The sequence below is a fragment of the Peromyscus californicus genome, unplaced genomic scaffold (assembly GCF_007827085.1).
Source record: "Peromyscus californicus insignis strain IS unplaced genomic scaffold, ASM782708v3 Scaffold_13__1_contigs__length_99412109, whole genome shotgun sequence".
In the NCBI taxonomy this organism is placed as follows: Eukaryota; Metazoa; Chordata; class Mammalia; order Rodentia; family Cricetidae; genus Peromyscus; species Peromyscus californicus.
Genome location: NW_026294424.1, coordinates 77,252,331 through 77,268,138, shown reverse-complemented (window position 1 = coordinate 77,268,138; position 15,808 = coordinate 77,252,331). Strand labels below are relative to the sequence as shown.

Genomic DNA, 15,808 nt, shown 5'->3' with positions numbered 1-15,808 from the left:
TCCTTCTCTTGGATGCTTGCCTGACTTCTGGTACAGTGAGACTTTCAGGTCAGATCATGAATAGACCCTTCAGGTTCTGTGTCAGAGTGCATGGTACCTTAGCAAAAGGGATTTATCACAAAGGTTTCTTTAATTAAATTGGTGGTAAGTGGAATAGAACTGGTGAAATATAAAATTTCGCTTAAGTTGTATAGATAATATGTACTATGATAGACTGAGAGAAAATGAGAACGAGGAAGCATTGGACCATTGTATCAAATACTGTAATCATAAACACTTGACAAATTGGTAGAGAAAATTAGGATTTTTTTTTCTACCCATATAGGTTGATATTTGTCTGAGAAACATGGAAACTCAAAGCAAATGTATGAAATCTTAGATGGAGATTAAAACTTTACTAAGTGAATATAATTTAATGTCATGAAAAATGAACAATGAAAACTTAAACTATTATCTTCTCTCACAAAAAATCACTAATTTTTCTATTATTAGCCCATATTCATAGTACACAGTAAAATCCTAAAGCTTATTTTTGTTTTTTCCCACTTGTATTTCAAATTGTTTATTATGCAAGTGAATACATAAGCCTATAAATTAATTTAACGTTATAATTACAAATCAAAAAACATCAGTTTGTTACTTCTAATGTTTATGTTTTATATGTTTTAGAGTATCTACTTTGTTGGCTGAACATGGTTCTCTGGGGTCCGGGGCCTACAGATCAGTAGGTGAATGGCTGGAAGCAATCAAGATGGGAAGGTACACAGAGATTTTCATGGAAAATGGATACAGTTCAATGGATGCTGTGGCTCAGGTGACCTTGGAGTGAGTAACTTTTCTGATCATTTTTACATAATTTTTGGGGCAAGAAAAGTGTATTCAGACACCAGAGTGGATGCAATCAAGGGGAAGCAATTAATCTGTGTCCATATGTGGCAGATTTCAAAGAAGCCTCATCTTTTTTTTAGCCTGTATTGTTAACAGCTGCATGGTTCATGCTTCTTGTGACCAATACCTTTGCTTTTTGTGCATCAAACAAACAGCATTTGAGCATTTGGATAACTGGAATTACAGCTACTTGGCAAAGGACTGGTACTTTGTGTTGTGGAAAAAGATGTTTTCTTGATGCGTTTTTATACTGGTACTTACATTATATGAATGTAAATATAAAACAAAACAAACTGTAAGCACAATTGGTATGGTTAGTCTTGTATAACAAAATACAAAGGAAAAAAGAAAAAACAAAAACAAAAACTGAAAAAACATTTTCCAAAATGACAGCTCTCTACAGTGAATACCCATGTGACAGTTTAAACCAAGTTTCTCAGGCAGGAATCTCATTTAACATCTACATGGTGCAACTTAGATTCTTGAAATATGAGACTATGTTAGAGCCTGCCTCTGGTGTGCTGTCATTCGGTACAATCTCAGTGGAACCAATTGTGCCCTTTTCTGTTTGCACGTTTAAGAGACAATTTATCAAATCCTATGAAATAAAAATTACTAGAGCTAAATATTAAATTCTTTAAGGTTGTAAGTCGTTTGTACTTTATTATATACTCTTTATGTGTAATTATTTGAGCCTAATCGTTATTTGTGAAAAATAATTGTCCTATTGTGGTTCCATCTAGATTACATCTAAATTAATAATGTTTTAACCTGTAAAATCATGATAACTGACTTCCAATGACCTGCAAATTTAAAGGTTAAAATATTGTTATAAGGCTTTTAAAATGTTAGGATGCTCTAAGTTACTAAACCACTATCTGAACTTCATCCCTTCATGTAATATCAATACTGAGCAGTTCTCTAGACATTCCTATCTATCATTCTGGCATTCTTGAGTCATTGAATTCATTGCTCATCCCTACAAAAGGTAACAGGGTACCATTACTTCTTATGGATTAATATCACAGTTGCCACACTGTCTTCCTTAACACTGATAACTAAACATACATAAAATCACAACCACTTGGCTTGCTTTCTTAGTTTACTTAATCCCATTCTCACAGTTAATAGTAAATCACATCTCGAAGACATGAATGTTTTGCCTATTATTTCTTTGATGCTCAAGCAACTCATCTGTGCTATGATTAAACAGTATACTAAAAAATATTCCTGATGATTTAAAACTATTTTTACATAATTACGATTTAATTTTTCAGTAAAAATGGTCATTTTAATTTATTAAAGTCATTTGTCATTTTATATTAAAATGATACTGTAGGTATTTCTTCTACCCAATGTCGGATTACTTGTAAATATATAATAAAATTATTTGCATTAAACAATGTCTTTGTTTTTATTAAGATAATATATGATCATGTATTTAGTTAGATCTGTTACAGTTTTGTTTATTCCTTCACACACAATTATTGTTACAAAAAAATAACCTGTTTTCTTTTTCTTTTTTAAGTTTATTTTGGTGTCAATGTTATCTTCCTCTGAATTATTTTATTTCTTGGGGGCCTCGATAGTAGAAATGTGTTTAATATTATTTTGTCATGGTTTCACTTTTTCTTATTTCTTAAAATTCTTTCCTATTTATTTCTGTAACCTCCTAAATGCTCTTCAGAGTGTGTGTACTTTCTCAAGACCTAAGAGTCTCTTCTATTGTCTTATAATTGTTTCTTTGTTAAATTGCCTCTTTCAAATTACCTTTCAACTCATTTACTATAAACAAAAGAGTAAAGTCAAAGAATGTTTTCTTATGTAAATTGTTTCAAATTCTTGGGATCCATAGTCATTACCATAATCCTTACTGGGAATTGGGCATGCTGACTCTATATCCAAAGAAGTTGATTTTTTGGAGAGCCTAACATTATTAGGATCAACTTCTGTCATTTATTATGACTCCTTCTGACCATAGTGTTTCAAATTGGTAGGTTTTATTTATCAAAGTATTATTTTAAATTTAACACATATTAAGGAATCATCAGTTGCTTCTTTGGACAAGAATTTAAAAAAGTAATTTGTTCAGTTTTTTACCTTAATAAAGAGAAAAATAAAGCTGTTTTTTGCTGAAAAATAACACCTCCCAATAACGGGGTTGCCACACATCTCAGGGACATGCTCTTGGAACACCCTGATGATACCCTTGCATACCTAGTTATTACCCAATATCTAAATGTTAATTATATGAATCCTATGAAAGATATAATAAAATGTTATTCCTAGAAACCAATAAGGGACTGACATTCAAAGCTAAAAAATGTTAAATCAACAAAAGAAAGCAAATGTACAAATACTATATATACATAAAAAGGGTGTTTTACTGCTTGAGAAATTTGAGTGTTTATTAAATTTAGAAATACAAGTGTGGAAAACAGTTTTTCTAATTATAACCATTGGTTAAAAACTACTTTAATAAGGATCACTTTGTTTTTCAACTATTTGCCCGTACATGTATGAGGGAAAAAAATGAACAACTGTGTGTCTTGAAGTAAGGCATATCCAATAAGAGTAGCTTTTAACTTTAGATGCTTCTGCTTGCTGCCTGTCTTCTTTTCCCAAACCATGCTATTCTGTCTGTATACAGTAATCATATTTGAATAACTGTTGTAGGAGAAATGGCAAGACTCTACTATCATGTACAAGTGCTGTGAGTTACTGTTGACAGGGAAAATTGTGAGCTGGAGGCAAGTGGTAAATTGAAGCCAAAGATTTCAAGTGAGGGCCTAATCAAAGCTGCTTTGTAGATTTCTTTTCAGGCCTGTGCTGTCAAACCTTGGTGATTTAGAAAATGAGCAAAATCCAGTGAATTTAAATTTTGTACCAATTTGCAGTAAGCTGAAGAGGTTCCTGGAACAGTTATAAGAATGGTCTCTCATGATACTAAAACAACAGTTTTCTAAATCTGGAACCTAAATTTGTGCAGACTAACTCAAAAAACTTCATTAACCTGTGAAGAAAGTCATTACACATAATTTAGTATGCTCTCAAAGCATGCATAGGAGAGCTTGCTGTTCTCTGTGCTCAGTGCAGTTAAGCTAATACTCTGAATGTGTGTGTGTGTGTGTGTGTGTGTGTGTGTGTGTGTGTGTGTGTGTGTGTTTAACAAGGTCTCATCAATACAAAATGACTGAATATTTTCTTGATAAATACATTTACCTTGCACAGTACCTAATAAGTTTTAAAATAAGCCAGGAAAAACTGACAGCATAGCTACATTATAAAACTGATAAAAACCAAAATTTTGTGAGGTTGAGTGAATATTCATTAGTCTCTCGTATCCCTGCTACTATCTAGCTAGTGGTGATGGATTTTAATTCCATTAATAGGGTTAAAAGGTATATAAAGCACAACAGAGAATCAGCAATCTCTCTCTCTCTCTCTCTCTCTCTCTCTCTCTCTCTCTCTCTCTCTCTCTCTCTCTCTCACACACACACACACACACACACACACACACACACACACACGAATTGTATTCTGAGTAATCAATAGGATGGCTCCATATATATCAGGCACTTTCTATTTTTTAGCTTATTCTACTACTTCAGCATCACCAGATATTAAGAGAGTTTTTCATTATTTCATATCATGAAATAATGTTTAAAGATGTTGAAATGTAATTCCAGCAATGGTACCAGGTTACATTTACAGATCTTCTAAAACATGTCAAGTCTTGCCAACATAATGCAGTCTTCTATGTCCTTTTCTCGTCATATTTGGCTACGTAAGTCTATGCTTAAGGGTGCTGTATCAGAGCTAGAAACAGCCTTAAGTATTGTTCAGATTCCAAGTGGTCACAATGCAATTAATGTAATGTATAAAGGGATGCATCTAAAACTGTCTAGACCTGACATGTCTTAGATGCACAGTGAAATAGGAAAAAAAAATGGTGTATCCTTAACCATCAGAAAATGTTTCCTTCCCAAAGTCCCTGTAAAGTCCCTGTACAGGAATGGAGTCACTTCATTGTCACACACAATGTTACTATTATTACAAATCTGCCCACTTTATATATGTGGGTGACAATAAAATAAAAACTGTTATGACTGGGAGATGGCTTATGGGGTAAAGCACTTTCTGAGCTATCATGAATTTAGTTACCAAGCACCCATATAAAAGCCAGGTATGGCAGAACGCTCTTTTAAAGCTATTTCTGGAGGCCAGAGACAGGCCAGTCCCAGGGTACTCACTGGTCAGACTATTGGCATCAACAAACTGTAGGTTCAGTGACGGACCCTCTTTCAATAAATGAATGAATAAATGAATGTAAATAAGTTAGAGAAGCAATTTAGGAAGCTATCCAGATGTTAGCCTCCGGCATCCACATATGTCTACACAGTTGAGCTCACGCATGCATATGCCACATGCACACATACAGGCACATATACATAAAAATATTCACAAAGGAAAACAAACAAAAAAGAAACTGTTGGAAATAGTGAAATGTGTGAGATGAAACTACTTGCTACATTCTAATACATTTGACAGTATTGGAAGAAAGATATTCAAGCTTCAGATAATTTTCTATAGTGCCAACTTAATTCACTAAGGCGTTATCTGAGATTGGTTTAAGTTGCATAAATACTTCTCACTCTTTTCCACTGAAAAGGATATTAGGAATATCTCTATTACAAGCACATAATTATACTGGTATGTTTTCCCTATTTATCACTTTCATAAGTCCTAAGCTAACATATCAGATTAAAGAAATAGCACAAATAAAAGATGTCCATTATTTATAAAAATATTTAAAATGATTGCATAACATAAACAAAAAGTATGTACCCGTATTCAGTAACGCAATGAAATTCTTTAAAACATGCCTTTTTTTAGTGTAGCATACTCATGCCATCAACATTTTAGATTATTTTGTGATCTGCTAGTTTTTGGAGAAATAAATTATAATTGCAACAGCATTAGCAAAGCTACACATGTAAAAAAAATAAGTCAAAATGATTCAATGTCATTCTAGCCAAGAGCCAGAACTAACATATGTACACAGGCACATCCTTCAAATTAAAGTGCTGTTACATGTGAAAATTCCACATCATTTGAGTTGGAAAACCAATACATTTTGGGTTTTAAGTCATTAAGAGTAAAATGTAATAGTTATTCTTTAAAAGTTGTTTCCACTGACTACATGAGTAATTATGAATTATGTAACTTGAATAAATATGTTTCTTAAATAAAGATGTAGTCCTCAGGACATAGATGCATCACTTAGCATTTTGCAATATGTATGACAAACATTCATTTTAAAATATAATTTCTAGTCTCAATTTAATTATTTTTACTAGGAATTGATTATTTCTAAGCTCAAAATTTAGTGTTTTTGGTTCTGGCTCTGATCTATACTTTACTGATAAACACCCATAAAGGTTCACTTTACACAATTTTTCATAAAATATAGAGAATGATCAGAATTGCCCAACAATGGAAATTATGTTGAAATGTAGATTCCTTATACAACTTTAGTCAAAACAACAGCAAAGCGTGTTCAGTCCTTTAGGGATCTTCTATATTCAATTATGTGTTCAGAGTTTCCTTTTTTTTTAACCAGAAATATTTTTTTTACATTTAATGTGAAATGTTTTTCAAAATCACACCAATAAGTGATGAGAAATTAAAGTGTGGATTTCAAAGTTTGGTACCTAGTTTTAGTCCTACCCCAGTTGCCTACTGATGTGTTCTACAGATGAATGATTTAAATTTCCCAAATCTGTGTCTCTTTATCCATAAAGTAAAATTATTTTTAAATTCTGTGTTGCCATTATATACTTTTCTAATACTGAGAAACTGGATGATTATTAGGTATCACTGGTTGTTCTTATGTTAAATGATGTGGTTTTCAATATGGAGAGTGTTTCCATTAGAAATTCATCACTGTCTAAAGAATTTTGTCCCCTCAATAATGAGGAGTCTCTCCTCGTAGTCTAGTATTCATTCAGCAGAAGCCAGAAAGACTGTTAAGTAACCTACAGTGAACAGAGTAGCCCTGTAATGGCATTGACTCACCTTGTCAATGGCAAGCCTGTGAATGTGAATTTAATTGGAAAGAAACACAACTAAATTCAACTAAAGTATTTTTATTTGGACTTTAATCTTCAATTATCTATTACTGTGATATAACAATGGTGACTTTGTTTCCAAGTGGATTTTTATTGAATGTTTTGCTGATGATTCTCTTGCAAACCACATCAGCTATTATTATTTTTATACTGTTCACTGAGATCTTGTAATTAATGTTTAATATTTATATTGTAAGAAAGAAATATATTACTGTCATAAGTATCAGTAGTATTTAAGTTGCTTCTCATTTTCTAAAATTCATAAGAAATCCAAAAACCATAAAAAAGAAAAGAAATATGAAATTACCTTAGTAGATAATTTTTTCCAAGGCTGACAAAGTTGAAGCCAAGGTGCTCAGTCTTCTTGCTAAGAGATATCTTTGTATATCTTTGTGTTACCTGAAACTGCTATATTTTACCTATTATGGTCTTGTCATTGTCTTTAATTCTATTTGATAGGTAAGAAAATTAAAATTAACAATGAATACAAAAATAATAAAAATTATTAAGCTAATGTCTTTAGCAAGGTGATTTCCTAAATAATTCTAAAATGTTAGACATATTTGTCACTTAGAATTATGAGTTATAAGTGTTAATTTTTCTTAGAATTAGTTCATATAATTTTCCAAATACGTGCATTGATTATATTGTCCAAACACCCTTTTGAGGAATAATTTCCTTTAAAGTCTATGAAATAGCATTTAAAATGAATATCCTTGTTTTGGGAGTTTTATAAGATATTATTAGTTTAAAATATAAACACTTCAAGATTTTTTTTTTGAGTAATGTGATTATTTTTGCCAGAGGAAGAATGGATAAGGAGGGGTAGACTAGAAGTCGGGGGAAGGAATGGGAAAAGAGGAGGGAGTTTATATATCAAACTGTGGTTGATATGTAAAATAAATAAAAAATTAGAAAAAGATTATTTTTGCAACACAGGAAAAGAATCTAGAATGAAAGCCATTTTGAAAGTGCATAGTCTTCAGAATTCCCTAAATGTCAAAAGAAAACAGAAGCTGATGCTTGATTTGGTAAAAGTTGAAACTCTGGCGCTTTGAATCCAAAATTAAAAAAAAAAAGACATAAAACTTTGTTATAAAAGCACTGTTGTAATGATTATTGTGTAAGGCTATCTGTCGTGTATGATGGCTACACTGAATGAATGAGTCTCTTGAAGAGTTCAGTCTTCAACTGACAAGGTGTAAAACTTTAAATTACATTTTATATTTCTTTTAGCAAAAATAATATTTGATGTTGTTTTAGGATCACATTGTCAATATTGTTCAATTAAACTGTACCCATTGAGTTTAAAATTTATTGGTAAGATATAAACATTAATTTTTCACCACTATGTACCATTTAAATGATGATATTCATCCACAGAAATAAACGTGTACATTTTCTTTGACTGCAAATAGGTTTTTTTTTTTTAAGTTTTAGAACCTGAACACTGGACTGTGAATATCTAAAATTGTCACTGTTTTGTGACTAATTCCTGCAAAACATTTTTTTTGCCAACGTGAACTATTGCGGTGTGCTCCAAACTGACTCAATACATACATCCAATGTGTGCTTTCTTCATGCAGGGATTTGAGGCGCCTGGGAGTGACTCTGGTCGGTCACCAGAAGAAGATCATGAGCAGCCTTCAAGAGATGAAGGTGCAGCTGGGAAATGGGATGGTGCCAGTGTGACCTCCGCATGGGTCACTTCCTCAAGCGAACGACTCTGCACTTTGTAAACAGCCCTGAGATTTGTTTTAACAATTATAAGGGAAAAGGGAAAAGAGTGGTTTCTAAACCTCTGGAGGCATTTGTCTCAGTCGTTGAACTTGTAATCAATATTTTCCTAAAATCTCCATATCTTCCTCTTAGTTCTTCATTTTTCATGAAACAAATGTAACCTACATAGAGTGAAAACAAAATGGGCATAAGCATCCTATAATAAAGTAGTAACTAAATCCTCCCCCATTATTTCCACAGAATTTTGTACATGAAATATATCAAGATACAGCACCTTTATAGACTGTTAAGGCAGCCCCTTTCAAAACTTCCAGGGATCTACTTGAAAGGAAAAGTTGTAAAGCCATGTGTGGGCTAAGAAAAGCTGCATTTCACTGACGTTTACTTCAAGTCTTATTGTCTAAATAAGTGTATTGAAGAGCAATATGATTAGATTATTCCTTAAAAACAGTGTGTAATTTAAAATGCAATTACAGTTGTTAAGTTATAGAAAATAGTATATATAAACATGTTGCTTGGTCAAGGAAAAGTTCAATACAGGGTGTATATTTATTTTTCTGTGTTACATAATTTACTTGTAGTTGCTTTTTCTGGAGACTATTAGGTAATAAATGTGTATATACTGTATAGTTTGCAATATGCCCAGGAACTGACTAACCTTGGACTTGTATGTGTGTGTGTGTGTGTGTGTGTGTGTGTGTGTGTGTGTGTGTGTGTGTTTGAATGTGTATACAATATTGTTCTGCTTGCCTTTTTGATGGTGTTTTAATTTTGGCAGCATACAGGAAAGGGTGTTCCAGGCTGTAATGAATAAGAGAAATAGGAAACAGTAGAAAAAAAAAAATCCAGCCCAAGTTGATGTCTTTTTCTCTCATTTTGAAAGCAACTAATTATTTTATGTAAACAGCTAATGTCTCTAAGACGAATTCCCTTTTGGATTTTTTTTTTTTTTTTTGGTTTTTTGAGACAGGGTTTCTCTGTGTAGCTTTGCGCCTTTCCTGGAACTCACTTGGTAGCCCAGGCTGGCCTCGAACTCACAGAGATCCGCTTGCCTCTGCCTCCCGAGTGCTGGGATTAAAGGTGTGCGCCACCACCGCCCGGCCCCCTTTTGGATTTTTACAAACAATTTCTACTATCTCTGACAAAGAAGCACTAGCCATTAATCTCACACCCTTCTCTGAAATTCCGTCTTTCTAAGTTACAGAAAATATTTTCTCAAACAAAGTTGACACAAAGGGCACATTTATGTGGATGTAGAGAGACTGGAGTGTGCTGGCTCCTGTTACTGTCCAGACACGGGGCACTCAGCATCTCCCTTTGTGCTCATCATTGTAATCACTCCCATTGTGACTCATTTACAAAAGTTTGATATTAAGTCAGCAGTAAAAAATGAAAAAAAAAAGTGTTTTTTTACTCAGAATTTTAAGTTTTATTAATAATAACTTGTTAATTTTTAATTACATTTTGTCCTCCATTACATAATATTGAAAATACTTTGAAGAACCAAAGTAAAATATTTAAAAATTAAACTTGCTAAGTAATATATGATAGTCCTTCAGTGTATTCTATACACTACACCAGCAAAGGGTTCTCATTTGGGGTAAAGTTCACGCAGTTTGCTGAAATGTTTGAAAAAGTGAGCGTCATATTGACATAAACAATATTTATGTTGTTACACTTAATAAAATCAGGAGAATGGTGTGTGATATTTGAGGAGCAGATAACTTAAATCAGGACTTCAGGGCTACCTTGGTAAAAGCATATGAGAGAGGTAAGATCTGAAGAGGAGATACCAGTGTTTTGTGAGTGGTGGTCCTTGTGCTTGGAAGCATATAACCCATGTAAGAAAAGCAGCTAGGGAGAGGTCCTCTTCCTCCCTCCCTCCATCCCTCCCTTCCTCCCTCTGTCCCTTCCTCCCTCCCTCCTTCCTTTCCTCCCTTCCATGTTTCCTTCCTTCCTCCTTTCTTTCATTCTTTCTTTCTCATCCTTTTTAAAAGAATGAAATAGCTCTTTGCTAATGAATAAGGAAAGATCAAAACAACTACATGGGGCATGAACCACTGTAGATCCACACTGTATTCAGGAAATCTCTATTAGTTTAGTGAAATTTTCAGAATTGAAAGAAGTAGTTTAATATTGTCACATTGAACATCACAGATAGACATCATCATTAAGAAAGACGCATGTATACATTTAAAATACACAAAATTATTAAAACTCATTCCTATCAAAAAGATTGATTTTATTATACTCTACTGAATTTTGAAAAATTATTTGAATCTTAGTGATAAAGTAATTTTGAGAACTTCATAACAAAAATGTTTACAAATTCACAATTTAGAGCTTGTATAAGCCACAACTATAGGGACATAAAAAATACATTCTAAATTGTTTTTCAATTCTGTGTGTTCAGAGATTAAGGTGGGTCACTTACGCATAAGTGGCTGGCTGTTGGAGTAATGATTTCAGCTTTGTCACAACAGAATATAAATTCATTTGAATCAAATTTATTTTTCCTTTGCTATTCAAGTATTACATTGGGAAAGTAATTCAGAAGGAATGCTTAATGGCCACACAGCTTTCATCCATATCTCAATTTGGTGGAGAGTTTCTAAAGAATGTCAATATGATTTTAGCAGAAATAGACTTTTAAATTATACAAGCTCTGCCCCGCTAAAGAGGAAAGAACGCCTTTCTAAAATATTTGTTCACCCTTGGATATGTCACCAATTGAAAAGTGCCAATCTCATCTATAAATGTGAGAAGTGGAATAGAGGGAGGAGTCTGCTCTCGTGAAATGTAGTGAGTCTGCCACTCAGCACTAGACTTGGCAAATCCTGATGGTGTGAATTCTTTTCCTGTGGATTCATTTCCTTACTCACCAACTCCCAGAAAATAAAGTACAGATTCCATAAACTCACACCTGTAACTGATTTGTAAAATGATTTGTAACTGTTTTGTAAGGTGGTACAACAGGAAATTGCTCTGAACTGACTGGTTCTATTTGAAGTCATTTGGTTACTATGTTTATCAATCATGATTTATATCTAATCATGCCATTCACTAGCATGTACTCTGACAAAAAAATCACTATCTCTGAAATGTACTGATTATATGTAAAATGTAAAGATACTGATTTTCACCATTTAAAATCTGTAATGTGCATGTTTTTTAATCCCTGTATTTTATTGAGCAACCTGGTGTTCTAAAGTAATACAATCATTGTACAATTTACATAGAAATATTTTATTAAAGTTTAAATGTGTCTAGAATTATTCATTTTGGAATTGTCACAAATAATGCTAAACACCCTTAGCTCTGTTTATAAAACGATTCTAACCACCATGTAACAAAAGAGATAAAACTTTCACATTTCATGTTAAAGTGGAACTGTTACTATCCATTGAAAACTTATGCATTTGCATGTTTAATATTTGGATTCTATGTGGAAGCAAAAGGCTGTAAAGAAGATATTTGTATGTGTATTGAAGTGGGTTTTCAGAAGCACAATGAGAACTGTTCTTCTCTGGAAGGTGTTTTGGCTGTAATGGTACATTAGATGGCAAAAAGAGTCAGATGTTAGAGACGTAGTAGTATATGATGGTGCATAGTAGAAAATATCTCTTTTTCATTCTGTTCTTTCACAAAATTAGGAGGGAAAATTAAATGTGATAATAAATAGTCTTTGTTTGAACATTGCCAGATGTTTAACCTCAATGTAAATAAGAAGTAGGGACAATAAGAAGGCAATGGTGATAATAATGAGCGAATGAACAGAATCATAATGGTAGCTTTATTTGAAATTTGATAGCTCGAATAAGTCATCAGTTTTTCAATGCTATAGCACAGCTGGTTACATTGAATATTTTTCCTCTATTATGCTGTTAATTATATAGCAATGTATCAGGAAAGAAATAGATAAGAACTTTCTTCTCATTTCTTGTTAATTTATGAGTCTTTTCATACATCAATGGTTGAATGTTCTTATTCAGAATGACCACGTAATTGTCACTTAGAAAAAGCTGCTATTTATTTTAAAAAAGAATGTCTGTTTATAACCAGACTCAAGTTCCTTTTCTCAATGCTATTGGAAAAAAGTAAAGTTGGCAAAAAACAATATCCCATCTTTTCAAGCTGGGTGCTATATTCACTGAAGTTTGAGTGGTCGACTGTATGTGAATATTTAGACTACTGTAGTTTTGCAATTAATTATTTAAAAGAATATATTATATATATAATGCATTTGTAATTGTCTGAGACTAAAGCCAGACTCTGTCCTTTGTTAATGTTTATAAAAATCTCTTGGTTTCCAGAAGATCAGAGACATTTATGTAGCCTATACAATTCTTTGGTAGGCATCACGATGTCTTGTGTCTCTGCCGCAGAGTGAATTCAAGGAAGGATGAGCACTTTCGTATTGGTTCCCATCTGCATCTCTATGTGCTTTCAGTTTGTGTACATGTTTTTGTAGTGTAAGATATTAAATTTTATATTTTTTCAGAAAATAAAAGTCCTTTGAATATAGTAAAATCTGATTGTCCTACTTGATCTTTCCTAAGATTTTAAATTTATAGCCTTTTGCATAGGATCTTTATTCTGATAAAAAAGTTTTATTTTCTAAAATAAAAAGTGATCATATACATATTCCATATAACCTAAGATTGTAGAACATGACCTACATTCACAGTGACAATATAATACAAAATTCACTTGAGGAAAAACAATAAAACAAAACAACAACATGAATCACAACAAAAAGTAAAAATGGAAAAGTATATGCTATTTGTACCATCTACAAAGGGGGACATTTTTGTAACTGGCATCAACCTGAGACCATCTTATTGGTAGGCATTTCTGCTATCACATTGCAAGAAGAAAACATTCCTACAAGAAGGGGATTAAGAAGCAAGGCTCCTTATTTTTGTAAGTATTATATCATAGTGATCATTTAAAAATGGCAAATGATATCTATTCTATAGATTGAATCATGTAGACAAAATTCTAAACGGTCTTATTAAATAAGAAACACAGAGCCAAATACAGAGTTAAAAGCCCAAGAGATCAGAGCACTAGTGAATAGCCTTTAGCTTACCACTCACTGCCGTCCTTCCCTTTGGGGAGAGACCTTCTCCTATGTCCTGTCTTTTTATTGCCTGTCTGTTCAACCTTCTCATTGGTTCTAAACCCAACCACATGATTTCCTCATCACGGCCTGTCTATACAGACCTCCAGTCTCTATGGTTGGCACTGGGATTAAAGGTTCAGGTCACCGCTTGGCCTTGGCCTTGACCACACAGAGACTCTGCCTGCCATGTGATCGGATTAAGGGTGTGTGCCACCACCGCTGGACTTCTGCTAAATGGCTTGCTTTTAGTTCTGATTCCCAGGTAACTTTATTTGTTAACATACAAATAAAATCACATTTCAGCACAAATAAAATATCACCATAGAGTCATTTTGTAATTTGTGCATTTTCAATATAGAAAATGACATATTATGCTTATACAATAATCATAAGTAATGCTGATGTATAAAATTCCATTATTAGTATTTTATTTACTATTTCAATATTTATTCTCATATGTTACTCAGAGTGGTTTTCATTTAGACTTACCTTGTTGTTAATGTACTACAGAAGTAAAGACACTATTTAAAAACAATTTTACCATTCTCATACTTACTATTGACAAAATTGGAGTAATGTGGTAACAAAAGCTTAATGAAGAAGGCATTCTGCAGAGGGAATTTTCATGTTTACATTTGAGATGCATATTGTTGACTCCCTTAACTAATGACAGAGCTGGGGATCACCAAGGAAAAAGTGAATTTTACATTTCCACCAATCAAAGTGTTAGCCTTCATGCAGGTTCCAGGGTCTCACTGATCACATGCTAGTGTATTCATTCTGAGGTAACATTTTTCAGCTTTTTAGTTCTTCACACAGGGATAACAACTCGGTTCAGATACTTTTGTGGTAGAGGTCATCATTTCTTCAACTAATTCAAAACAATTGCCCAGTTTTGTGATTTACTACAACCTCAAATGTTTGTAATAAATATTCATTATTTCGACTTCTAATATAACTAATGTTCTTTAAAAATTGAAATTTCACATGTGTTTTGCTGACAATTTTCTTCCAAATTCAAAGTTCAATAAGTATTTTGAGATTTTTGAAAATTCTTAGTATTCATTCTGACTCAGTTATACATAAAACATCAAGTAAAAATTTACTTTTACCATATCAAAATAATAAACTACATGAAATTGATAGGGCAAAAGAGACATTTTTTTTGAGGGAAAAACAGAGTTCTGTGCTGTTAAATTTTCCTAATTTTTTTCAAAGTTGATTATGTTTAAAATGTTATGGGAGTTGAAGAGGTGAATCAGGGTTAAGAGCATCTGATGGTCTTACAGAAGACTTAGGTTTGGCAGCTCATAACTGACATCCCAGGGCTTCCAGGGACTCCTCTGGATTCTGCAGACACCAGGCACACACACATACACACACACACACACACACACACACACACACACACACACACCCCTTCCTACCTTCCCAACCCCATATTTTTCTCTTTCTTAAAACAATACACACAATAAATACATAGATGATAGATAGATAGATAATAGATAATAAGTAAGCAAAGAAAACACACACAAAAGAGAAACTCTCAAAAAAAAAAAACCAAGGAATTCATTTTATGTTGGCCAACTATTCCTGAGCATGAGGCTTCCCAGTGGGTATGCTTGATATAAGGGATGTCATTCCATTGAAGGAAACATATTTTATCTCTCCCAGCAGCTACCAATAGAAAAAAGATTCTTAGTTCTGGGTGGGACTTTGTGTCCAATTTCTGTTCTCCATGCTGGGATTTTCTCTGGCTTGAATTTATGCAAGTCTTTTGCATTTCCAGACACAACAGTGATCTCATAAAATATAGTGAATTTAAAGTGTCCTAGTTTCAAAAGAACAAACATTACTTAAAGGCAACATGCAATTTAAAATAATAGGTGTATAAACACAATTTTAAAACATCATATGAGTTATA

The 15,808-nt window shown here is 33.0% G+C and overlaps 1 protein-coding gene across 10 annotated transcripts in view; it reads left to right on the top strand.

Annotated features, from left to right (window-relative positions):
• The window catches only part of Epha5 (EPH receptor A5), a 347,746-nt gene extending 332,876 nt beyond the window's left edge, over positions 1 to 14,870 (top strand). For 8 of the 10 annotated variants that reach the window (XM_052735293.1, XM_052735292.1, XM_052735289.1 and 5 more), the window contains 2 exons: positions 670 to 825; positions 8,606 to 14,870. In XM_052735293.1, coding sequence (XP_052591253.1) covers positions 670 to 825; positions 8,606 to 8,711 — 262 coding nt within the window. In that variant the 3' untranslated portion in view covers positions 8,712 to 14,870. Of the gene's footprint in view, positions 1 to 669; positions 1,522 to 8,605 lie in introns of those variants that run through there. The other 2 variants (XM_052735294.1, XM_052735291.1) reach the window with 1 other exon arrangement.
• Positions 14,871 to 15,808: the final 938 nt, after the last annotated feature.